The 25785-nt window shown below is 41.5% G+C and overlaps 1 protein-coding gene across 12 annotated transcripts in view; it reads right to left on the bottom strand.

Moving 5' to 3' along the window:
- The window catches only part of KIAA1217 (KIAA1217 ortholog), a 606452-nt gene that overhangs the window by 119051 nt on the left and 461616 nt on the right, over positions 1–25785 (bottom strand). For all 12 annotated transcript variants that reach the window (XM_054695156.1, XM_054695157.1, XM_037510713.2 and 9 more), the window contains one exon: positions 4154–4352. In XM_054695156.1, the coding sequence (XP_054551131.1) occupies positions 4154–4352 (199 nt within the window). The remainder of the gene's footprint in view (positions 1–4153; positions 4353–25785) is intronic.

Below are 25785 nucleotides of genomic sequence, written 5' to 3'. Positions count from 1 at the left end.
TAGATGGGCAACCAGAAGCCTTCTTTTCCTTAAATTCCTCTTAAAGAACTATTGTCATCACTGTTTTTGCCTCGGAATTAAAAAAAAAAATAGCTACAGGGCCTCCCTGGTGGTGCAAGGGGTTAAGACGCAACCTATGAGGCTATCCACAGTCACTGCAACATAAGTTCGATCCCCCACCAGGGAGATACCCACATGGCGCAGGAGACCTCTCCTGTCTCACCCGCTGCTCCCCTCAGCAGTGTATTTCAGTCAATCTGCCTGTTGTGTTCCCCGCTCTGTCTCTGGTGAATCCTCTCACCCCTGCACCTCTGGCCTTTACCCCAGTTCTTGTATGCATAAATAAATAAATCCTTAAAAAAAAAAAAAGCTACAAGGATACAAGGATACTGAACAATACACTTGACTTAGGAAAGTTCTCTGTCAAAAAGTCTACAATACTCCCGTGCTGCTTAAAATCATTCTTAACTGTTTTCTGAGTGTTTGAGGCAGCAAATAGAGAAATGGCAACACCAGCATCCTGGGCTGGGAAGGGAAGTCTCTTTTCTAAAGCTAACCACTCAGAATATGGTCAACAAAGGCAGCTGGCTGCAGCGAGAAGAAAATTGCACTGCCGTTCTTGTTTTCACATGAGTTTTATTTTCAAATTCCTGAGGGCACACATAAGGCCGGGAACATCTTGCGGCTCCCCTTTTCCCGAAGGCCTACTGTGGAACAGCCAGACCCCAGCCCTGGCTGATGGTCACATTCCAGACAGGCATTTACAGGACGGCCATGATTAAAAGGGAACGACGCCATCAAGGAGATCCAGACCTAATATCAGCGGGTCGATTTTTTATGGAAATTATTTCTAAAACCAAACTCTATTGCAAAATGGCTTTCACTTTATTTTTTTAGACTTTCTTTTGCCCTAATCTCTGTTTTCACTAAAGAGACAGGGATGGAAAAATGGCATAAATGCCACTGAGAAGAATTTCATTTGGGCTCTAGATGGGTGGGGCCAGGAGGGAGCCAGGAGGGAGCCAGGGTGGGGCCAGGAGGGAGCCCACCACTCTAAAAACTTAGGGGTGTATGTAGATCATTGGAACCTGATAAAAATCAAAATCAGAGCAAATTTCTTTCTTTATCTAAGCCGTTCTCTGAGAATGGCTGGTTGGCCTTCAGCACCAGAGTAAGTGTGCGTTTTGCGTGTGGCCACAGATGCCTCTCACAATGAAAAGCTTGCATCTTGCTAGCAGGCAGCACCTGCAGGAGAATATTAGCGACACCAGCGATGTCTAACTTCATCCCTGTCTTTCTCGTTCCTAGACATTTTCTAAAAGCCTCTTGGATATGCACCATGCCCAGCTTCCCCACCTTCCTCCCATCCTAGAAATATACTAAATTAACAGAAAGGACGAATTATTCAGGTGGAAAATTATTAAATAGGCAGGTTTATCTCCAGGCACAGGCGGCCTGATGGGTGGCGATGTTTCATCCCCATCAAGGAATGAAGCAGTTTGGAGAAGCTGTCCAGTCCCAGCCCCCCACAGTCAGGGAGCAAAGGTCTCCCAGCATTGCTGCCCAAGGGGGCGAGCTCGCAGAGCAACACACTGCGCTTGGGCACAAGAGCGACAGGCTCTGGGGTCCGTGCCCCTCGGGCTTCGTGAGGTCACGCCATGGTGGGTGTCATTTCTGGGGTGACCCTCAGGTCAGCCCCTGGGGTGAAGAGTGTGAGGCACCCCCCTTGGCCAAAATTTAAGAGTTCCCCTAAAACTCAGTAACCAAGATAACTAACAATTTAATGTCATCGTTTAAAAAAAAGAACCCCCAAACCCACAATCAGCAAACTGAAAAGTTTCAATAAAGACAGGCTCAACAGGAACTGCAGTGGGGATCTTAAATTCTGTGGATTAAGGTATAAAATGACAACAACAATGTACAAATCCCAAACAACACCAGGGCCTTCCAAACAGCGCTGACTGTTGGGTTGCAGAAAGGCACAGCTCGAAGTCTCCAGTCTGCAGCCTCTGGCCTCTGGGGCTTCAGCCACAGCTGCGCCTTTCTGCCACGGAATACATCCCTCCTTCCCTCTGGGGGCCGGGTGCTCTGGGGAGCCTGCTCTTCCCAGGAGCAAGTGTCTGCGTGTTAAATAAAACCAGGCACATGGGGATTTTCCCGAACACAAGGCTGAGCAAGGCTCCTGGCAGGGAGATTGTGTTTAGACTCCCTGACTCACACTTTCCTGTTTGTTTCTCATCTAGGCTCAACTTAATTATGCCAGGAGACCAGGTGCAGCAGGGTGGACATTCCCAAATCAGCCACAAAGAGGCAGTCAAGGACAGCGCCAAGCCCGTAGGCCCAGTGCCAGCTTCATTTTCAGGAACCATAGCTCTCCAGTTTGGGCAAATTTCTCATTTCTCTCCTCACATCTCCTCCTGTGGTCTTTTCTTTCTATCCTGGGGTTGTGAAAATCATGGGCCGCTTGGAGCTGAGAGAATAAAATGCACCTTGGATGCCTATTTTAATCTGCTGTGACTCTGTGATTGCTTAGAATTCTGCAGAAGTGTGGTCACACTATGAGAAAACACCAGTCACCCTCAGTGATTCTTGGGGTGAGGATACCAGCTGCTCAGCCTCTAACCTCTGGGCATGGCTCCCGAATGCTGCCAGCATTTACCTGCACTGCTGACTGCACTTGGCTGCCAGAGTGGAGGACCGGCAAGAAGGGGGAATTCCTGCTGGCAAGATGGGATTCATTTGTCAACAGGCTCAAAGGTATGGGAGAAGCTGCATAGGCATTTATTTTTATCTTCATTTTATTTTGCAAAGCAAAGGCTATTTTTACAAAGACCTGAGCAACACTCATTTCCTGCAAAGCACAAAGGAGAAATTCCATTACTTGGCTGATCTCTGCTCTTTGGCCTCAAGCACGCGTAGGTTTAGAAAACACAAGGCTCTTGTAATCCAGATGGAAAGCACAGCCTGGTGGAAGCTGGTTCACCCTGACACTGCACTGGCCAAATGGTCCTTGGGTAGACCCCACCCCTGCCTGTTCCCCTGCCTTCACTTGTGAATGGAATAATATGATCTGGAAGTCTGGACTTCTCCCTTCCACCATGTAATTATTTGACCTCATATAAGGGAAATTTTCTGTGGTTTTCTTCTTTCATTTGTAAAATGAGGAACTTGGATTATTAAACTAAGATGATATATACGAAATTGAATGTTAAATAATGCAAATAGAGTTGTTTTTTTTTAGGACAATGTCTGAATCAATGTGTTCTGGCTATCATCTGCAATTGAGGAAAATAATCAGGCTACCTCTCCACATCGTCTCTTCTTCACACAAGGTATTTACTAGATTTACACGGTAGAATTCAGCTACCTCCTGCAGGGACAAGACCCTGAAGCCTTCTTTGTGTTGACACTGTTTCTATCCCCTCATCCCATCTGTCTGCAAACACAGGTATTGAGTCCGAATCTTGATTAATTAACCAAGCTAATTATATGAAACACCAGTACAATTGACAAAGAGTTCTAAATCCCCAGATTTTGTTAAAGGATGAGAAAACATTTAAAAAACAAAGTAAGATAGAAAGTGACTATACAATATGAAAAGGCAATTAAGTGGGAAAGGCAGAAAGACAGAATTCTCTGCTTTTCTTAAAAGCCTATCGAAAGGAAAAGTGACGCCAAACGTAGTCCAAGGCCCTCCATCCTTAGGAGGCAATTACAGTCCCCTGTTTATGACTTTCGTTACCAATCATGGCAGTGTTGGCTGCAACTGCACCTCTTCCTGTAGCTGCTCAGATCCCACCTACCCAGCTTCTGACACTTGGGAGGAAGTTCCCTGAAAAATGAGGGAGCTCATCTGGCAATAAGTCCCTTGCTACTCTCTACATAAGGACCATGAACAAGTCCTACAAACCCTTGCTGGAGTGGCTAACCAATGCCAGTTTTAAATGTGCCCAGCCAGAAAGACAGCTTGAACTTGCTGTATTCTTGTCTGGTAAATCCCAAAACTTGGTGTAGATGACTGATTTCTGAGTACTTGCATTTTTACAAATCAAGGTCAAATCAACATTCGGATGCAGGGGTGTGTGTTCAGAAGTATAAAAATAAACATATGTAATAGTAAAAGGGGCCTCAGAAACTGCTTTCTGAATCTTACCCAGAGATCTTTCTTTCGTCTGGTTGGTTGACCTCACCACCGGAAGGCTCGCTCGAGTCCGGCTGCCTCTGGAAAAAGGAGTTGGGGCTTCTCCCTCAGACATGGCTTCCAAAGAATCACCAGATGTCTCTGATAAATGTTCCACCGGGTCGCCCAGACTGGGAGGTTGAGGACTGTGAGACAGTTTGGGGCTTCTTGTCTGCAAAAGGCATTAGAAAGAAGGTGGGAAAATAGACTATTGTTAATTAAGCTGAAAATATGTTAAATGCTATCAAGGTCTGCAAATCTGAAAAAAACAGCATTAGCAATAGGGAAATCATCATCGGAAAACTGGACATAGGGAACTCGATTCTGTGGGTCAAAGTATCAGTGTGAAAGTCACTGAAGATAAAATATTTTTCCTGGGGCCTCCCTGGTGGTGCAAGGGGTTAAGATGCAACCTATGAAGCTATCTGCAGCCACTGCAGCATGAGTTTGATCCCCAGCCAGGGAGCTACCCACATGGCGCAGCAGACCTCTCCTGACTTGCCTGCTGCTCCCCTCAGCAGTGTATTTCAATTGATTTGTCTGTTCTGTTCCCCACTCTGTGGTGAAGTCCCTCACCCTCCACACCTCTGGCCTGTACCCCAGTTCTTGTATGCATAAATAAATAAATCTTAGGAAAAAAAAAACAAAAAAAAATATTTTTCTTGAGTTTTCCATAAGATTTTTCTCATTATACATCCCACTGTACAAATAGTCACATGAGAGAAAAGAATGATAGCAAATCAATTCCTTTGGCTAAATTCTAACAATTGTTACCGCAACAAATAAGACTATTCATACTTGTATATATCTAACATGGATGGCGCACTCACATCAGCATAAATCGAACACAACAATACTTCAAAGTTTTATAACAAGGCGTTTCCAAAATTGGTAAACAAAAACTGCAGGGGATACAGTTGCCTTTTTTTGGGTAAGAAATACCATAAGTCTCAGCAAAATAAGCCAGAAAGAAAAAGAAAAATACCGGATGGTCTCACTGATAGCAGGAATCTAGAAAACTTAAATAAGAGACCAGGAAAAAGAATATAAGAAAGAAAAAATCAAAATCAACAAGCAACTACAAACCAAAGACACACTATGGGGGTGGGGACAGTGGAGGAGGGATAGGGTCAAAATAAGGGGGAGTGGGAATTGTATGGGGACTATAACCAAGATGAAAATGCATACATTGGGCAATAATGAAAAATGATGTAAGAAATATATAAAATAAAATAAGAAATACCATGAGTAACATAATGTGTACCTTTGGTTATTACTTACCATGCCTAGTAGAAAGTATCTATAACTCATACACACAACACCTAATTGAATTTCTCTCTTAGCTTCTACAGGTAGTGGCAGGGGGCTATTAGTTAGAACTAATTCAACCGATTGTATTCTTTGAATGTAATGCTCTGTTAGTCACTAACTTTCTTTGAACATGGACTATCAGGTGAGCACTGGGGGAGATGCAGACAGACAGACATGCTGCCTGATGGCAGAGTTTCAAAACTAATTGGTAAGACTAGTGAAGGACAGTAGGCATTTATAATTTTGTGTAAACATGAATTGCATGGTACATTCATTCATCCTTTCAATAGACCCCTATTGAGCACCTACTGTTTTCCAGGAACTGTGCTGCTAGGTGTTGGGGACACAACGATGCACAGAATAGACAGGATCCTGCCCCCACTGTCTAGTCAGGGGAGAGACACTGGAGACAAGTTAAAAGTGCAATGAGTGTGTATAACCCAGACTGGGTGGCGGGTTGGAAAACCTTGTGAACTCAACTGCCCTTGAGGTATTTTAAGCAGGAGAGGTGGGAAGGGCACAAAATGAGATGCATCCTTTTTTTTTTTTTTTTTTTTCTTTTTTAAGATCACTTTGGCTCTTGGGGAGGTTGGAGATTTTACATGTGGAAGGTCAGAGAACGGGAGTTAGCAGTCGGGCTATTAGGCTGAGTGAATGAATTATCTCTGCTTTTCCCTCTCCCGCTACTCAGTGCTGACTTGTCTTACATGACTTGTATTACATTCCGGGTACCTTCTGGGCAAACTGATCTGAATTAACCAGGCAGGTTAGTTTTAGCTTATTAAAGTGCCAGAAGTGCTGATGGGTGGTGGGGGGATAGAGGCAGTGCATGGTAGCTAGTTCGTGTGTTTGTTTTCTTTAAATTCCTTTATTCTTCCTAAGGATGACAATACATTTTGAAGCTATGTGCCAAGCTTCCATGAGAACTAGGCGGCCCTGAGTGAGTATACAACCTATGGAGAAAAAAAGGGCTGGACACTTAAAAGGGTTTCACATTGGTTTCATGATCTGCTGTGACAGTCTTAAGATTTTTAGAGTGCAAAGTATACTAAAAATGATGTAGCTGGTCATGCTTCAACTTTGGCTACAGGAGGTGGCCAGCTGGGTGCCCACAAAAAAGCGCTCAGTTCAGGATATATGGCGATATCATAGCTAGAAAGGACATCCACTAACTGTTTTGTTAACCATGACATTGTCTCTTTGAGTTATTTTTTCTGTGCAAGCCTCCAAAGTTGCATCTTCTCACATATGTTTTCCATAAGTCTGCTTCTGTTATGAAGATTGGAATCTAGCTTTGACATTCTTTTTTTTTCTTTTTTTTTAAATAATAAATTTTATTTTTATATTCCCCATACAATTGCAACCCCCCCATTCTGACCCCAATCCCTCCTCTCCCGCCCCCCACCCCCCAAAAAGTGTCTCTGGTTCATAGTTTTTTGTTGATTTTGACATTCTTTAAGCATATGATTTGTCTAGAACTCACTTCTCAATCGCTGTCCAGCTCACTAAGATTTAGAGTCACATGGTCTTCCATGAAGTCATTCCCTAATTCCTATGCTCAGCAAACTATCAAGATATCCTCATCCCTGACTTAAAAAAAGGAAAAGAAGCGACATTCAATTTAGCAAAATAGTCAAGAAATAATATTACTTTAAGCAACATGGCTGCATTTACAACTTTGGCTATTGGGTCATCTTTGCAGCCTACAGCAGGCATGATGCATTTGATGAGTTGCACAAGTTTCCCATTGCAAAAGGCAATAATCCTTGAAGAAAATCAAAATCAAATCTCTGGTTTTTGTTCAGGATCATTGTGGTGGTAGTACATAAAAATAAAGACGTAAGGGCTAAATCTCTTTTTTTTAAACTTCCTGTACACAGCTACTCAGTTCCAAAAATAAACTCTTTTCTCTCTCTTTTTTTATGACATTCACTCTCATTGCAAACTACCACTGCATATTAGCAATCTCCTCACACTGTACCCTCCCCTCAGATGCCAGCTCGCTGCTGAGACATCATTTAGTGCAGAGGAAAGACAATGGGAATTGCTGATACGAGTGTCAGATACCCTGTGATTTCATACAGGAAAAAGAAAGTCAAAAGCTATTTGGAAGAGGGGCTCTTTACTCATACAGTGAGAGGCTCTGGGGGTTCTGTGCTTATATGGTTCTGTGCTTACACACATCCGAAGTGTATTTTGGGGTGAAAGATAATATACGTGTAACAGTTGGACAAGATGAGTTACAAGGTGTGCCACTGTGAGTGCAGAAGGGGTTTGGGGAATAATTGCTAATATTAAGGGGTAGGTCGGGGAGAAAAGGAAGAGTATGGGTGAGTTCACCCCCTATCCAGGTTGAACATACAGTGTAATTTCCCTGGGTAAATCCTGCTTTGCACCTGTTGTCTGAGTGTAATTAGCAGTAGTAACCCCCTTTCACTCAGGACATCCTGAGCCAAGTCACCCAGCCCTGTTCTCAGCTCTCCAAGGCACTCAGGGGAATATAAGAAGAGAAAGTAGGATAAGTGTCAGCCTCCAAGGGAGTTTTTCCCTACACACATCCTAAGGCATGGGAACCTGATGTCTTTCTCTGCTCTCTCAACTGACTAACAGATACATTATCCGAGCAGCTGAGCAGCAATTTGTCGCTATAGGCAACTTCATGGCAGGATTTTATATCCTGCTGTCTTTTCAATAGACAGAATATATGAAAAAATGCCCTTTTATTATCTGACTTAACACTTAGACACATTTCCAAACAAAATATCCTTTCTCTAAGGGCGTCTTCCTTGCCCACATGGATAAGCCCCTGAAGCCCCAGGGCTCACTTCCAGGGCAAACAGACATTGCAGTTTCCTTGGGTCTCTCCTGCCACACCCCTGTTGTCTGAGTGCAATTATTAGCAGTAACCCCCTTTCACTCTTGAACATTTGAGCAGTAATGTGTGGTCACCCACTCCCAGCCCAGTCTCAGCTGAACTGATCAAACAGTGGCCACTGGTCTTGGCTAATCCAGTCAGATTCTCTCCCTGGAAATGCAGACCTGAGAGAGCGGCTCTTAGTATCTGAGAGCTTGAAATGTGAGGTCATATGAATCTGGGACTGAAATGCACAGGAAGATGCAACAGAGAAAGGATGAAGCAGATCTGTACAAGAAGGTGGAGATGAGGGTCTTCCTAGTGGTGCAAGGGGTTAAGTCTCAGTGCTATCAAGCTATCGTCAGCCACTGCAGCATGAGTTCGATCCCCGACCAAGGAGGTGACCCTCATGGCACAGCAGACCTCTCCTGTCTCACTTGCTGCACCCCTCAGCAGTGTGTTTCAGTAGATCTGCCTGTTCTGCTCCCCATTCTGTCTCTGGTGAATCCTCTCACTCCCCTCATACCCCATACCTCTGGCCTAAGCCCCAGTTCTTGTATGTATAAGTAAATAAAAATAAACCCTTTTTTTTGTTTGTTTGTTTAAAAAAAAAGAAGGTAGAGATGAGAGACCCTCCCTAAGGGAAGAGCCTGAAAGATCAAAAGAAGAGCAATCTGGACTCTGGACTTCCCAGTTCCTGACTTTAGTACACTGTGAGGTGCTTCTGATGAATTCCTTCCAATTAATTTCATTTTTGTTCTTTAACTCGTTAGAGATAACTGTGCTTGAAAGCCAAAACTGACAAATACCAACTCAACCGTTGCCCTGCCCAGGCCGCCGTGCTGCTCACCCACTTACAACATTAGTAATAATCATCAAGAAAACTAAACTACTCAGCAATAGCTTCCACTACTTTGTATTTCACAAATTAAAATCTTTTAAAAATTATAGAAAAGGGGATAATATAGGGTGGCTAAGATTTTATTTTACTAATTTACGTTTTACAAAAATGCCTTTTCTGGTGACTCCTCCCTATGATATCCTGACAATGAGAAAGGAAAAATATTTTAACACCCAAAGAGGGGAGGCAGGATACTCAGACAATTTCAGATTCAGTCTAACAAAGAAAGACTTTATGTGGGAGTTATTGCTCTCATTTTGGCTTTCGTGTAACCAACCCATTTCTTATTCTTAAATGGTCTTGTATCACTGACATTGGTGAGTTCAGTGCCTATGGCGGCCCTAATCTGCTGAGTGGAGAGCTACCTTACTGGAGAAGATGCATGAAGCAGCGGGTGCTGGAAACACTCTGAGCTGCCAAACAGGACTCAGGGTTCTGTATGGCTGACTTCCCCTTCCTGCTTCATAAAGACCCATGACAGCAATCAATCTCCTCTGCTTCCATCACAGCCTTCTAGAGCTTCCCCCAAATCATCAGGTGGCACCAAACATGCAAACTCAAGAGGAAAGTCCTTTGGGGTAAGGCAGGAAGGTGTAGTCTATGTAACCAAGACCCTGAATCCCATCGACATTTCTAGTCTTCAAAGAGGACTTTCTATTACCAAGAGATGCTGGAATAACTGTCTTCATGCAGCCCTCTCTTCTGCTTTATTGCAACACGGGCAGACAGGCTCCTTAAGACTACTCTCTCCCCAGTGAAGGGATTAGGGAAACAAGAAAGCATCTGCTGCACTATGTTAGGTGTTTGACATATAATGTCACTTAATCCTCATTACAACTTCATAATACTGGTTACACTGAGAAAACAGAATTTAAACAACTTGCATGAAATTCCAGCAGGTCAAGAAGCTGGGGAATCAAGTCTAGAATTCCAGAGTCTACACTCGGTGGCAAGTCATTTAACCAGGAATCTGAGATACTGGCTCTAGTTCTACCAAAAACTGGGCAATAAACAATCTCATTAAATCATAGTTTTCTCAGACCAGACGTTGAACTAGTTGATAGTTAATCCTTTCAGGAGAATTTCCTAACTCTAAGACATATACCACACAAAGGGAAAAAAAGTCATATACCCAGAAAACTTGAATTTACTAAGATTTCCTTTAAACTACTTATCCCATAGCATTGGAGTAAATTGCTCTATAGAAATATGCAGTCGGTTAGCACTACAGACCTTGTTTCCTGAATTTATGTCTTCACATGCATGCAGCGTAGATGCACCACATTAATTTTTAAAAGTCAGCCAGACAGCTGAACTTGCATTTATCATCATGAGCAAATATTTGTTGAAATGTTCACCACAAGCATTATGCCAGGGGATCAAATGTATTCTTTGCAGTGGTGTTGTAGTTGGAAACTAAAACCAAAGGGAAAAGAGAGTGAAAGCATTGTTGATGCTTTTTCATTCACATTTTCAGACCCTTTAAACTCTAAATTGAAATGCTGGGAAAATGCTCCAAAAAATGAAACCTGCAAATGTAGTTTTTATAGACTATGTTAACTGTGGAGAACAGTAGGGTCCCTGTTTAGTAAGAGTGGGCAATTCACTTCAGATCAGGATATATTTTGAAACAAAAGCTCACCTTTACCGAAGTTTTACTTCATTCTAATTGATGTTCAATTTGCACAGAGAATTCTGAAATAAAATGAAGCTTCCCACATGCAAATGTATTTGGAATGACTCACTATCCTAATACTACTCATTAACTGACTTGGTTAATTTAATCAAAATGTTCAGACATATGAACCCCATTTTTTGTCTTTATGAAGCTTATAACTCAAACCTAGTCAAAATTCTGACTTCAGTTGAAGAAATTGTTGGACATGCATAAGAGTCAAGGAGCAAAATATTAGAAGTTAAATAATGGGTCATCCCCAGATTTTAGTTTTCTCAACTTTCTCTGAAAGCCACACTCTTCTAGCCTCAAGAGAATTAACAAAAGGCCAGAGAAAGTTTATGCTTCTAAATTTGTTTAAGGTCCTTTCATGATCCATAGTGTAGACTTTTTCCTCGCTTTTTTGCCTCTTCTTGTTTCTGAAGACTAAGGCCTATGCTGGGGTTGGGACTGGGGATAGTAAGAAAGACAAAGAGCCCTTCATCCTGCCTTGATCCTGCTTCCTGTTCTTACATCAACCCACCCTGGGTGGCTGCAATGGACTGAGACCCTCTCCCTTCAGACTCACCACCTGCCAGGCTTGGGTGAGTCCTGGGGCACACTCCCAAGTGAGCTTCTAAAGCAGCAGGCCCTGATGTCCTCATGACTCTTTGGCTACCTCAGCCCAAATCCCTCTTGTTCATTTGCTGATGCCAGTCTGGAGGGTAGACTGAGAATATCCACAGTTCTAGAATGTGACAGGTAGTTGTGAGATTGGCAGTACAAATGTAAGAGAGAACTGCCTTGGTTTTATAACAATTGTGGAACTTTTGGGTAGGCCTGATACTAAAGCCTTTGAGAATAAGAGTTTGTGTTTTTAATAAAAACTTGCACCCAGTGCTAAAGGGTCTGTTGTTAATACAAGAACATAATGTGAGTGGGCAGTCTGTGGACACATGGCAGGCTTACCAGTGACTAGGGACTTCTGGGCCTTATAACAAGAAGGCCATGTACACTCCACCATTGCAATGCCAACTTCCAGCTACATGGATCTGAGATTCTCAGAAGTCTCTCCTACCTTAAGTTTAACTCTGGAAATCAGTATTCCTTTTCCCAGCTTGGACAAAGGAGAAGCATTTTCTTTGACATTTATTTTGATGGATTATCCTTGATAAACTCAGTTTATACCCTATTTCTTCAAGGATAATATTTCAATCCCTCCCTCCCTCTTTCTACCAAAAGAGTGCCCAGACATTTTTCATGATTTTCACCTGTGAAAACAGAAAGATGTTTGGTCTGGAATAAAATCAGATGATTCAGCAGACGAGCAAAATACAACTGTGTCTTTTGTTTCCACATTTTCCTTCACTGTGTGCGTTATTTCATTATCAGATCAGGAAGATGAAAAGACCAGGTTGCTGAGTGGTCGCTGCCCATCTCCTGCCCATCCAGAGGTTGCCACAGGCATCCATGTGGTGAAGCAGGTCCTGCAAGAAGCTGTGGGCACAGGTAGGACCATGCTGCCAGCCCACTCTCACCATGCAAAGCCCCCTCCTACAGATGCTAAGGAACAAGGGACAAGAACACCTCTGTGCAGAAAAGAAGGCTTCTTTATTACTTAAAGAAGCACCATAGGATACACTCTCCTTTAAATTACTTGTGTGTCAGTTTAATTTTTTGAGATGTTATTAATTTATGTTGTCTTCATAGTCATTGGAAAACAACAAAAACTTTATGGAACATCTAATACTATCTCCAACTTCCTGGGAAGACTGCCAAGTCTTTGTTCCAAGATCTTCCCAGAGGAAGGGTGGTTAACAGTATCTTTATGGTATGGAGTCTACCCTAAAGACTTCTGCCTAGATTAGGCTTAGAATGTAAAGACAATTGGAAGTTGAACCTGGAGTTGCACACCATTCCCCAACATGGGAAATGAGTCGGTTGCTAGTTGCTATGAGTTCCAGAAGGTTCAGAGGCCTTAGCCAGATTATCAGACTGGATGGGCTACCCAGGAGAGATCATCCTTCAAAATGATAAGAATACATTTCTCAATTTCTCAGTAATTTCTGGAGCCCAGTTTAATGAATTTGATTTGTAAAAATTTCAGAAGTGACAATTCGTAGACTCTCAAGGAGTAAACCTGTACCTATTATATCTTTAACAGAATAACTAAATCTAGAGACAATTTAGAAGGTTGGTTACAATTTAGCCATACTATGGAATCCTGTGCAGTCATAATCAAGATTTTTTTTAAAAGATTTATTTATTTATTTTATATAAGAACCGGGGTACAGGCCAGATGTGCAGGAGGGTGAGAAGATTCACCAGAGACAGAGCGGGGAACAGAACAGGCAGACTGACGAAATACACTGCTGAGGGGAGCAGCAGGTGCGACAGGAGAGGTCTGCCGGGCCATGCAGGACCCTTGCCGGCTGGCCGGAATCAAACTGGCGCTGCAGAGGCTGCAGATAGAGAATAGCTTCACAGCGCTGCGCTCAACTACCTGCACTACCAGGGGAGGCCCATAATCAAGATGTTTTAAGGGATTATTTTTTATGACTTAAGAAATCGAAGTCATCCCTCAAATATTAGCATAGGTATTTTTTATATGGTAGTAGCAAGAGTAACATACATTCTTCTTTATTTTTCCAAAATGAAAATATATTGCTCTTGTATAATAAATCAGGAAATTACTGAAAAAACACGATGTTTTTAAAGAGTGGATCAGGGAAAGGGGTGACTTTCTTACAAAACATGTAGAAATCAGGATTCTTACATGTGGTGGCCTGAAGACAATAAAACCCAGCCCTGCCTGCTCTTATGTATTCTGTATTAGATTGCAGGTAAAGGAATTTTCCTTAGTGATGGCCCCTGAAATGAAGGCAAAATGTCATGGGGAAATAGAGGAAAAGAGATGCATTTTCATAACAAAATTTTGCAAGAATCCAGAATTGCCTGGACATTAATTTCCAAAAATAATACTGTTAAAAAAAGAAGGATCAAAAGCTGCCAAATAAATGATGGACAAGCAGATAATACATTTCATCTTTGTTTCTTTTTTAATGAAGAGTTTATTTAGAAAGCCTGATAATAAATTGTCCCACCTTGGGTTTTTTTTTAATACAAGACTTGGGATGCAAAGCAGAAGCCACTCACAAGGATGATGCCTCTTAGGACGACTTTTCACCTTTGAAGAAGACGTTAGAGGAACAAAATTTGAGCCAGTAGGCGACACTCTGAAGTGTACCCCTTGAGCAGGGGTGGAGAAAGGAGAGCTCCCCTCTTCATCATTTGTGCTCACACTTGTTCTTTGGTCTTTCTGCTTGGCAGAGCCCATCTGGAGTGAGGCAGACGGCATCTGGCCATATAAATTTTCTTTTCCCTTGTTTCCTCTATCTGTTCTCCCTGGTCTCACTCCCTATGTAAATAAATTCTTTAAATATTTTTTATTTCTCTCTATGTATCCGCTTTTGGGTCTTGTCCTACATTCTTAAGTGTACAGGTGAGGACTCATACACTGAGTCACCCCGGTTTCCCCTGGGTTTGCCCCATAACAGAGGCACTCTCACACCTGTAGTTCTGACAACGCAACAGTAACTTAATTTTTTTTTTTATTTTTTTTAAATTTATTTATTTATTTATTTTTATTGATTGATTGATTTATACATACATGCATACAAGCACTGGGTACAGTCAGAAGCGCGGGAGGGTGAGAGAATTCACCAGAGCCAGAGCGGGGAGCAGAACAGGCAGAAGGACCGAAGTACACTGCTGAGGGGAGCAGCGGGTGGCAGGAGAGGTCTGCGCGCCATGTGGGACCCTCCTCTGGTGGCCGGGGAGCAGCCGGGGATCGAACCGGCGCTGCAGAGACTGCGGGCAGCTTCGCAACCCAGCGCTCAACCGCTGCGCCACCGGGGAGGCCCTACAGTAACTTAATTTTAAGGCACTTAAAATTGGAATCCACGTAAGCTTTTATGATTTCTTGACTATTTTCTACTTTTCAGACCCTTTGTAGAGTATAGATACAATTCTTATTTTTTCCTTTTAGAGGTTTGGCTGTGTCTGGAAGAGCTAAGACTCCTGCAGGATGGGCGTGGGCCCAGAACCTGGTCAGCAGGCAAGGCAGCCTTTTCTACTTTCAGGATTAGACACCAACCTGCCACCTGGCTGCCTGCTGTCTTACCTGTAACATGACATAGACTTGCTTCTGAAATAACACCTTGAATTGGTTGCCATCTGACTTCCTTCCAAGGCCCGAGTGAGATAAAGGCTATTTAAAGAAGATAAGGCCTGCTCGCTATCATCTCTATTTCGCATCCTTCTATCAAGCTGAAAGTTACACCATCAGCAAGTTCCAAATCTGGATCTCATTAACTCAGTCCCCCACCCCTTTCAGACACACGTCCCTGCAATTATTTAGTGTCTTGCTTTCCTCTTGAAGGAGTTGATACAAAATAAAACACCAGATGATGAATACTATTTTCTTATTGGCCCTGTCTGTTAAGTGGATGGCTATTTCTTTTCTGAAAGCAAGAGCAAATGATGCTTCTTTTTGAATTAAAATGGAAAATAAGTTTGTTTTATAAGTATTATTTTGTCCTATTAGCAATCATATTAAAAATATGTAAAGATGGGCCTCCCCTGGTGGCGCAGGTGGTTGAGCGCAGCACTGTTAAGCTGTCCTCAGCCTCTGGAGCGCACATTCGATCCCCGCCGGCGACCTCTCCTGTCTCGCCCGCTGCTCCCCTCAGCAGTATATTTCGTAAAAAAAAAAGTCTGCCTGTTCTATTCTCCACTCTGTCTCTGGTGAATCCTCTCACCCCCTGGCACATCTGGCCTGTACCCAGGTTCTCGTATAAATAAATAAATATTTAAAAAAAATAAAAATATATAAAGATGATCTCATTGATCAGGTGAAGCTAAATTTCATGTTTAACTGTCAATCACAGTTAGCTATATTTGTAAATTTGTCTCCTTCGAGGTTTTGCCTTTTGATTTTTAGTGTAGCTACCTTAAGGTAGATATATCTTTACTGCAAGCTGCCTTGAATCAATCAAGCAAGCAAGCAATCAACCAGTCTCTAGCTCCGCTCTCTCTCTCTGAAACAAGGTGTGCATTATAAACAACTTCTGGGCCTTTGGCTCCCACTGTCCTCATTGGGAGAGGCCTGAGCAAGGTAGCAGATGCCTTTGCAATCCAGAGAGCCAGGAATGCACTTTAAAGGCTTCAGGATAAAAGGTGTCCATGTGAAGCTAGCTGTTATTATAGTGATGAAAGCAAAGGGATCTGCTTACAGGCTTTGAAATTTCAAGTAAAATACAACCAGCCTAACACATAGTGCTAAACATGCTCCTTAGAAGGGCTCCTAACTGAAGTCATTATCCAGCTCATCCCTGTAGCTCAGGCTGCAGTACTATTTGAAGAGGATGTGAGGCCCCAGGTGCAGGGTAGTGGCTCTAGAGTTTAACAGCATATTAGAGAAACCAAACAGGCTTTCTGTGATTGCAGAGCAGCCCCACCCCATCTCGGCCTACACGGGAGATTTGAAGATGTCCTCATCACCCCCACAGCAAGAAGGCCATGGGGTGCACTCACAGGTGACTTTGGTGCCTGAGGCCACCCCACATCTCTGTGCTCCTGCCAGACCCTCTCCAGACATCTCAGGAGTGGAGTTTGTTGCAACTCAAGTTTGCAAACACCCCACCCTTGCCGCCACCACCACCCATCCTCCCGATTTCACTGGCATCATTTTCAAATGAAAACACACCTTGCAAGAGTTCTGACCAGTTTTTGCAACCAAAGGCTCTTTTCTCCTCTCTTCCTGTTATAGAAAAGAAGATCAGGGATTGGGGAGATGGAAGGATGGCAAGATTTGGAATGAGAGGACTTTACTCCTTCTTAAGGAATTAGACTCCAATCCTGCCCTCAGTTGACACAAAACTGTGGAAATGGATAAAGGAAACTTGGAGGCAAATGGAATCCGGAACCCTGAAGGACGGGCTCTCACAGGTGCCAGGCATTCTGCTGATTTCCACTTTGGTTCCTCAGCAGCAGCAGATGCTCCACCACTTGCTGTCAATGTGAACTCACAACCCTGAACTCTGTCTCATCCAGTGAGCTTTTGTTCAAAACAACCTCCTCCGATTTTCTCCCAGATGTAATAAAAGCTAGCCTTCCTCCCCTGAGTCTCCTCAGACTTGCCTCTGGTTTGCCATGGTTTGCTAGTTCCAAATTGCAATGCCTTTGCTATTTCTGAACAAACTTACTTTTATTTTCACAATTCTGGCTTGTGTCAATTTACCTTACTTTTGTAAAACAATGAGACAATTTGCTTGCTATAATTGTGGTGAGGAGTGACTGTGAACGAGTGCACAGGACTCGGTCAGCTTTAAACGAGAAGTATTTAGCTACAGTTCACAGGGCACCTCTTGTTAGGGGGGATCTAGGTGGCCCAGCTCCCGGCTACACTCAGCAAGGAGGGTCCCACGGCTTGTGGGATCTGCTGTAAGAGGAGAGGATACAATCAACGCCTGATTGTCTCTACTTTGCCTTTTTGTTGGTCTTGTGAAGTCGGTAAATAGTTACTTCCAATTTCAAAATAGAGAATTTGACATCAGTAGATGTCTTGACAGTTACTTCCTGACCAAAGGGAACAGCTTTCAGTTTCCAACCTTAACTCATATTCCTCTCCTTCAAATCTGAATAATGTTCAACTTTTAGGAATGACTTAACCATTTCATCCCACTAATCTTATGAAAACACACGAGTCATTTGATATATGAAAGTGAAATTAAAAGTGTTCTTTCAACACATATAGAGCAAGACTTCTATATGTTACAGATAATACACACAGTGATAATTGTTAGTTGTATTTAAAAGCGTTAAAAATGTTTATAAAAATTCTCATATGTCCCATTATTAGTGGTCAAATGTATTTGTCAAAAAAATAAAGAGTCAGCATGGATAATTTATTTGTTTCAAGTATAAGAAAACAAAATAGTGAGAGGGACTCAAAACTTTACAATTTATGATGGAGACTCCCACATCATGATGGCAAATCTTAGTTCTGAAAGTAGAAAGGAACAGTTTAATGGCAGCAGATAAAGTTGTAGGGAAGGGTTCGCCATGGCATTCTTTTTTCTTTCTGCATTTCTATTTAGTGCATATGTATGCAAGGAAATCATAAAGATGTCTTTATTTTGCATGAATTATAGGAATGTGAAAACAATGAAGAATGCATGGAAAAATATTAAAGATAAATACCCATCAGAATTGAGAGGTTATAGAGTATGACAGTGATTCTCTGCAGCTTGGCTAGCCAAATTTTACATCTATGACTATTTGGGCAGAAAATTTCTAACTCTTATACTTTTATTGAATAAACTTACTAAAACTTGTGATTCTAAGATACATAAAACAAGGCCTCCCTTATTGGTGCAGTGGTTGAGCACTGGGCTGTGAAGCTTCCCGCAGCTTCTGCAGCACTGGTTCAATCCCCGGCCACCAGCGAGGGTCCCACATGGCGCGCAGACCTCTCCTGCTGCACATGCTGCTCCCCTCAGCAGTGTATTGCGTCATTCTGCCTGTTCTGTTCCCCACTCTGGCTCTGGTGAATTCTCTCACCCTCCCGTGCTTCTGACTGTACCCAGTACTTGTATAAATGAAATAAATAAATCTTAAAAAAATAAATAAAATACATAAAACATTCTGAGTATTAAAAAAGGGAAGGTGAAGAAGTCAGTGTGCTTAGTCATTGAAGACTGACCAACTGGACAAATACCAGATTGCTGGATGCTTCCGAAGTAGCATGTTTCAAGCCTCACCGTAAAGACCACAGGGTTCTGACCTGGACAAACTCAGGAGACAATAAAGAAACAGTCAGTGTTTGGGAGATAAAAAGGATGTGGGGGGCAACATGCCAAAAGTTCAGTTAGCTGCACTGCTCTCTGATACCCAGCCAGATGCAAGGACTGGAAACTATCCCCATGCCTTCTAGTTTTAACATCTATGCTAACCCACTATGAAATAACTTAAGGGTTAATAGGGAAATAAGTCAAATGTTGAAAACTGACTGGACCAGAATGCCTGCACTCAGTCCCCTGTTATTTACTAGCTATGTGGGCTTGGATGAGTTCCTTAACCTTTCTGCACTCAGTTTCCTCACGTGTAAACTGGGATCATGGTATGGAGGCCGCAGAGGGTTACAGTGAGATGTTCATGCTTGTGAAGCACTTAGAACAGTGCCTGGTACAGAAGAAGTTTTATATACACACGTCTGTTCCTATCTGTTTTGATATTAAGATATGTGCCAGTAAAATGGCCTGAACCCAATATTGGCTATACTAGAGAGAAAGTCATTAGTGCGATGAGATCTCCAGGAGTCTTCATCTTTCTGTTTTACTTCCACCACTATTCTGTCTAGAGCAAGAATGGGGATCATTTTCTTTGAGAACGCCACTTTTCAGCTGACTGACAAAGATCTCAGACTTGTTTCGCATTACCAGTGATGCCACAACTCCAAGTAAATGACATATTTCAAATCAAACATGCAATTAGTATTTGATTTACTATTCATTCTCACAATTAAATAAAATGCACATTTCAGAACGCTGTCAGCACTTGGCTTAGGTTTAAATCAGGGATGGGGGTAAACAGGGGAAAAGTCCAGGCCATCACATTTAGTGGCTGATGTGGATTAGAATGCTGAATACAACCAAGCAGCAAGGCATAAGGTAAGGTGCATCAGAACGCAGAGAAAGAAAAGGTGGAGTACTAACTCGCTGAGATGATTCAATTTTCATCAAGTATATTTGAATGTCAAGTTCTGCCTGAAGAGAAATCAGCATGCACTGCAAAGCCTGTGTAACAGGAGAAAAAGAGAAAAAAATAGACAAGATAAAGGATGAAAACAGGGAGAGAAAAAAAATAGGTTGACCAAGTGGACTATCTATTTGTGGATGATGAAAATGTAGCACCTATTTGTGGATGATGAAAATGTAGTGAACACCTCTCCCCACAGAGAAGGGAAAAACAGTGGCAGTCCCAGTTTTGGATTTTAGAGAGAAATGTTGAGAGCAAGCCCTGACTGACAATGAGCTTTCTACAAAATACCCTGCCATGTATGTAAGTTCATCTCGTTATTTGAAAATGAGTCACACACTGTTCTTCCATCCCTGAGATTGTCCCAAGGCTGCAGATACTGACCAGCCAAATGCAGAAACCGCCCAACCTTCTTCCTTAGAAGTTGGCTGGTAAGTCTCAGGCTACCATCTTGACTGGCCCTGGCCACTGGGCCTCTGACCACTGGGCTGCTCTAAGAAGCCAGGCCTGGAAGTGTAGTGTCCTGTGTCCGTGCTCAGCCAGGCAGGATGACAAGCGTTTCATGATTATAGTCAATGTGAATTTTTACAGAAACAGAAGATTGGAATTACAATTAGGGAATAAATTCTGACATCTTATCTTGGTTGATCCTGGAATCCAATTCACTAAGCTTTCTCTGTATTTAAATATTTCAATTCTCATTCCATTGACTAATTTTGGGGCAATTTCATTTAAAAAAATGGTAGAAAAATTTTTTTGAGTTCTCAAAAATGAAAATTTCTGTAGTCCTCATTGAAAAAGAATGACATATGCTTGCATCCATAATCAGCTAATGAGAATGAAAAGCAGGGTCTCAGAGCTATCTGCACATCTGTGTCTATAGCTGTACCTTTCACAATAGTCTAAAGGTGGAAACAACCAAGTGTCCATCAACAGATGAAGTATAAACAAAATGTAGTTAAACGCTGTAGTAGTACATGTAATGAAATATTATTCAGCCCTCAAAAGGAATCCTTAAGGTGAATCCTGTCACATGTTACACATAGATGAACCTTGACAACAGTATGCAATGTATGATAAGAAGTCACGGAAAGACATACTGTATGAGTCTACTTGCATGAGGTACCCAGGGGTAGTCAATTAATGGAGACAGAAAGTGGATACGTGATGTCCAGGGGCTGGGAATTGAGGATAATGGAGAGTTCTTATTTAATGGGTACTGGAGAGTTCTTATTTAATGGATACAGAGTTGCAGTATTAAAATGAAGACTTGTGGATATGGGTTGCACAGCAATGTGAATACAGTTAAGACCACTGAATTGTACACTTAAAAATGCCTAAGATGGTAATTTTTATTATATGTTTTGCTATAATTTAACAGAAAAAAAGAGAGAAAATCAGCCAATGAAGTGCCATAGCTTGGAAACTCAACTTCACCTTACATGACATAGCATACAGATGTGTCCTACGCATGGCCAACATCATATGCTATCGTCATTATTTATACAATAGCTATGATCTATCATATACATGATACACACGCAAAAACACACACAGACACAGCCATATAATAGGTGTGATTCTTTTACTTCTAAATAATTTTATATTGTTTAGCACACAATTTCACACATATCAGATATATATCTTCACAAGAAAAAGAACATCTGAATATAGAAGGTTGTACCCAAGAGCCGACAGAGAGATCTCCAGATAAGAACTGTATGAAAATATTCTGCCCAGAATACACTGAAGATTAAAAGAAGGAAAAGAGGTCCTCCCTGTTGGCGTAGGGGCTAAGTCTCAGTGCTATCACCACTATGGCCTGAGTTCAATCCCCCACCAGGAAGCTGACCCACATGGCGCAGCAGACCTCTTCTGTCTCGCCCGCTGCTCCCCTCAGCAGTGTATTTCGGCAGATCTGCCTGTTCTGTTCCCCACTCTGTCTCTGGTGAATCCACTCACCCCCGTACTGCTAGCTTATACCCCAGTTTTATGCAAAAATTAAAAAAAAAAGAAGGAAAAGAGGAGAATGATACCATCAGAACTAGTGGACAAGCCAACCTTACAAATGCCCTTTTCTAGGTGAGTATATTCTCACTAGAAAGGTGAGGGTTGCTTCCAAATTTTATAGTTTTCATCAACTAAGAAAGAAAGATCCCAATGTATATTTGCAAATAATAAAATCCTCTAGGGGCATGATAAATAGAAGTGCAAGATAAAAGCAGATGATAGATTTGAAGAGCTGTAGTGGACAATCAAGAGGAAAACAAGATACAAAAGTAGAATCACAGAGTTTGTATAAAGGGGAATGGGGGATAAAATTGTCTGGGGGTAGAAATGCAGGAGATACACAGTCCCATAGAATGAGCTTGGAAAGCGAGATGGTGAAGGAAACCAGAACTCCAAGAACAAGGCTGCCAGGAGGGGCGGAGACCCAGACTTCTCTCTCTGCAAGGTTACTCTTCTTGGAGCAACCTGTAACAAAGAGAGTAGCATACCTGGACAAAAGGACACACATGGATGGTCACCAAAGCAGTTCTCAATTGCCAAAAGGTGGAAGCTACCCAATGTCCAGCAACAGATAAAAGGATAAACAAAGATTATTGTCATTATTGAATTTTAGAGTTCTCTGAAATTCAAGAAAGTAGGGGCAAGAGAAACACAGGATGGGTAAACTTTGGAGCAAACTCTCCTGACAGTATGTTTCCTTGACTTTGCTGCTGAGAACAAGGTAATGCAGGAGGTGAAGGGCCCCCAGCTCAGGGCAGGAAAGAGCCCCCAGCTCAGGGGTGCAGGGGTAGCAGGAGGCCTTCTCAGAAGAAACAATGGCTCCTACAGAATGGAGGCCCCTCGGGAATGTTAACTTCCATAATGACAGATACATTTGCTCAAGATTCCAAAATTAAATGCACAGAAAACCTTTTCACTTCTCAAACAGGTTCCATCTATGTGGAAAACGTTTTGAGCCCTAGGTTTTGAGCCCTACAGTAAGAATGCAGAGAAAGAAAACTGGATTTTATTAGGCCACTCACATACTCCAGTTAAATCAAGTGTGTAGAACTTAGAAGCCTGATTTATGGATTTGACTATAAAATAGAAAATTGTTCCTAAAAAAGGCAAGAATGGGTGGGAAAGCTGCTGAGTGTCTTGGAATCACTTCAGAGAATTATAGTGATAATCAAGTAATTTATCACTATAACGAGGTTACATCAAGATTAAGGGAACATAACTGGGAAAATGCAAGACTTACCACTGCAAGGAAACAACTGGAGTGGCAAAAATAATGTCATAAAAATTAAACAGAAGGACACAGATTATGTCAGACTCCAAAATAAATCCAATGGCTATCATATGAAAAAAAGAACGGTGAAGAGAAACTGCAGATGTTGCCATTATCCTGAATGACGTGAGGCTTCTTTGAAAGACTCATATGTGTGGCAGAAAGGAAAAAGGGTTCAGAATTTTCTTTCCTAATAAAGTTGTAGCTGATGTGCCTGAAAAGAACTGATCAGGAAAAGCAAATATTGAGTAAATGACTAGAGATGCAGCAGAGAGAAGCAAAAAAAATGGACAAGAAACTCAGAGCATTTTTAACAGTGTGAATAATAAGCAGTAGTTCTTTCTTTTTTTGGGCTTATTATGTTTGCATTTGCTATACTAAAGATAATTTTAAATAATATAAAAAGAGACTCAGCAAAAGTGGCAAAAGTGAAATAGAGATCTCTAGGGAGTGAGTAACAACAAAACAGAAATTGGAGATTCTTAAAGTTAAAAAAAAAAACTTTTAAAAAGCTCTGTTATTGTTCAGAAATTGAAGCTATCAAGATGTCACTTTATTTCTTGTCTACTTCTAACTATTTGGGAACAGTTTGAAGACTAACAGTATGAAGACTAACTGTGATTCAAGGGAAAACATTCATGAAAAAATTATAAGATGTAGTGGAAAAAAATATCTATTAGGGATTCTAGAGAATTTGTAATTAGAGAGTAGTTGAGTTGCCCACATCTTCCAAGATGAAGATCTAATTGCCAGAGCCTTAACTGATTTTGTGTTCATGTTGCTATGTTTATGAACGCATATGTCCTATTCCTCCTCTCATTGTCAACATCCTTGTTATTTATTTTATCAATGGAGAGTTATCAATATTGGTTTCCACTTAATTCACCATTCAGGAAATGCTATTTTTATCTAATTTCTGAAGTCTACTCTCTCTGCTTTTAAAGTCACATGATAGTTATTTCATTTCTCCAAGCCTGATTTTCCTTACTGGAAAGCCTGGGATTTGGCATCAAATTATTTGTATCTGTGTCTCCCTTTTGGTTCTAACTCTGAAACACTTACCATTGAATAGAAAATTAACAGCTACAGAGGAGGTGAATTGTAAAAAAGGAGAAAACTAGATTTTATTCATCAGAGAGTCTTAAAAGCAGTAAGACCATAAGACCTTATCTAAACCCACAGTCTCTTTATTACTTGTAATCCTTTTTGCCTCATGTTTATACTGTCAGCTGTACCACTAGGGGGTGCCTTGAACTTAGCAGGTGCAACAATACAGTCAGTTTCCAGCATGGCTGGGGAAAGCAGCTGAAATCAGAATCATGGGGGGAAAGAAGATACACTCCACTAATTACTCTGACTCAGTCTTCATCTTCTTCAATATGCCTTCCAGAGTCCCTGGTGCAAACTCATTTTGACTATATGGAAAAACTACACTGGACTGCCCGCTGATGTAGGTAATGCCACTGATAGCCAAGAGTTCACTTCTGTTAAGTCTTAGATTTAATAAAGTCATTATTGAAGAAACCAAAAGCAGTAGCCCCTGTGATGCAAAACTAAAGAACACAACGAAAGGGAATAGTTTTAGAAATAATTCTATCCTAAAGACACAGTTGTGGTGTTGGCCAGTGGTGCAATGGATAAAGCGTCTGGCTACAGATCAGAAGATATTAAAGTTCTACCACTTCCACCAGTCACTTGATAACCAAAGCAATTTCAGTTTATTTGGGGTTAAAAATGTTACTCAATAAGAAACCCAATTATAATATAGGTCCTTTTCTAAAAATGTTAAAAATATAAATGACAGAATAAATTCATGTAGCCTTGTACGACCTTGTGAGTCATGCTGAGATTTATAATTGACACAATAATCTTAAAAGCTAAGTCTGAGGGGCTCTGAAAGGTAACAAGCAAAAAAGGCTGCAACGTCTAACAAAAAAGTACAGGACAGAAATCTCAAGAATTTCTAATTTCTTAAGAATCCTAAGTATAGTGAATTTAATCGAAAATAAAGTGAATTTAGGGTAGTGATGAAGAGTCAAGAGAGAAACTTTCACAGTAGAGAGTAGAAACTTTCAGAAAGAGAGAGAAATGGGCTTGAACCTCGGTTTTAACGGTGAGAAGGTGGGCACGTTACCTTGGGCATGTTTTACATAGTTTCCTCATCCTTAAGATAGCAAAAACAGTAATAATAATAATACTTACACTATAGTTTGTTGTATGAAATGAGATGATTTGAGGAAAATGCTAAGCCCATCATCAGGCATACAGGAACACAGTACCTGGCTTAATAAGAGCTTAATAAATTATTAGGATGGCCGCAGCGCCTGTTGGGACGCGTGGCTGAAAGAGGTGTCTGAACTCCCCTGGGCTAGTGTGCTGCTGAGTCAGCTGGAAGAGAAGCTCGCATATAAAACAAACTAGCACATATATGTTGCACACTTGTACATACAGTGGAAGGCTAGCTCTCAAAGGACTGGGTTTGCAGGGATAATTTCTATGATCATGCCATTTTCTGAGAAAAGCAGAATGCTTAACGAGCCCTGCACACACAGGGCTGCCACTTGCTTGTTCTTACTACGATCATTGCCACGCTTCTGAGTGAGCAGCTTAGTGGGAGGGGTAGAAGGTTTCAATAGACTTCATATAAGTACAGTGAATTTAATCCAAAGTATAGTGAATTTAGGGTAGTGATGGACAGAGAGAAACTATAATATAAACATATTATAATGTATTATATTAAGTGTAATCTATTTAATATAATTTATAATATAATATTAACTCTGGT

This window comes from Talpa occidentalis, unplaced genomic scaffold, assembly GCF_014898055.3.
Source record: "Talpa occidentalis isolate TD23 unplaced genomic scaffold, MPIMG_talOcc4v2.1 talOcc4.14, whole genome shotgun sequence".
In the NCBI taxonomy this organism is placed as follows: Eukaryota; Metazoa; Chordata; class Mammalia; order Eulipotyphla; family Talpidae; genus Talpa; species Talpa occidentalis.
This window is presented reverse-complemented; position numbering and strand designations above follow the sequence as displayed.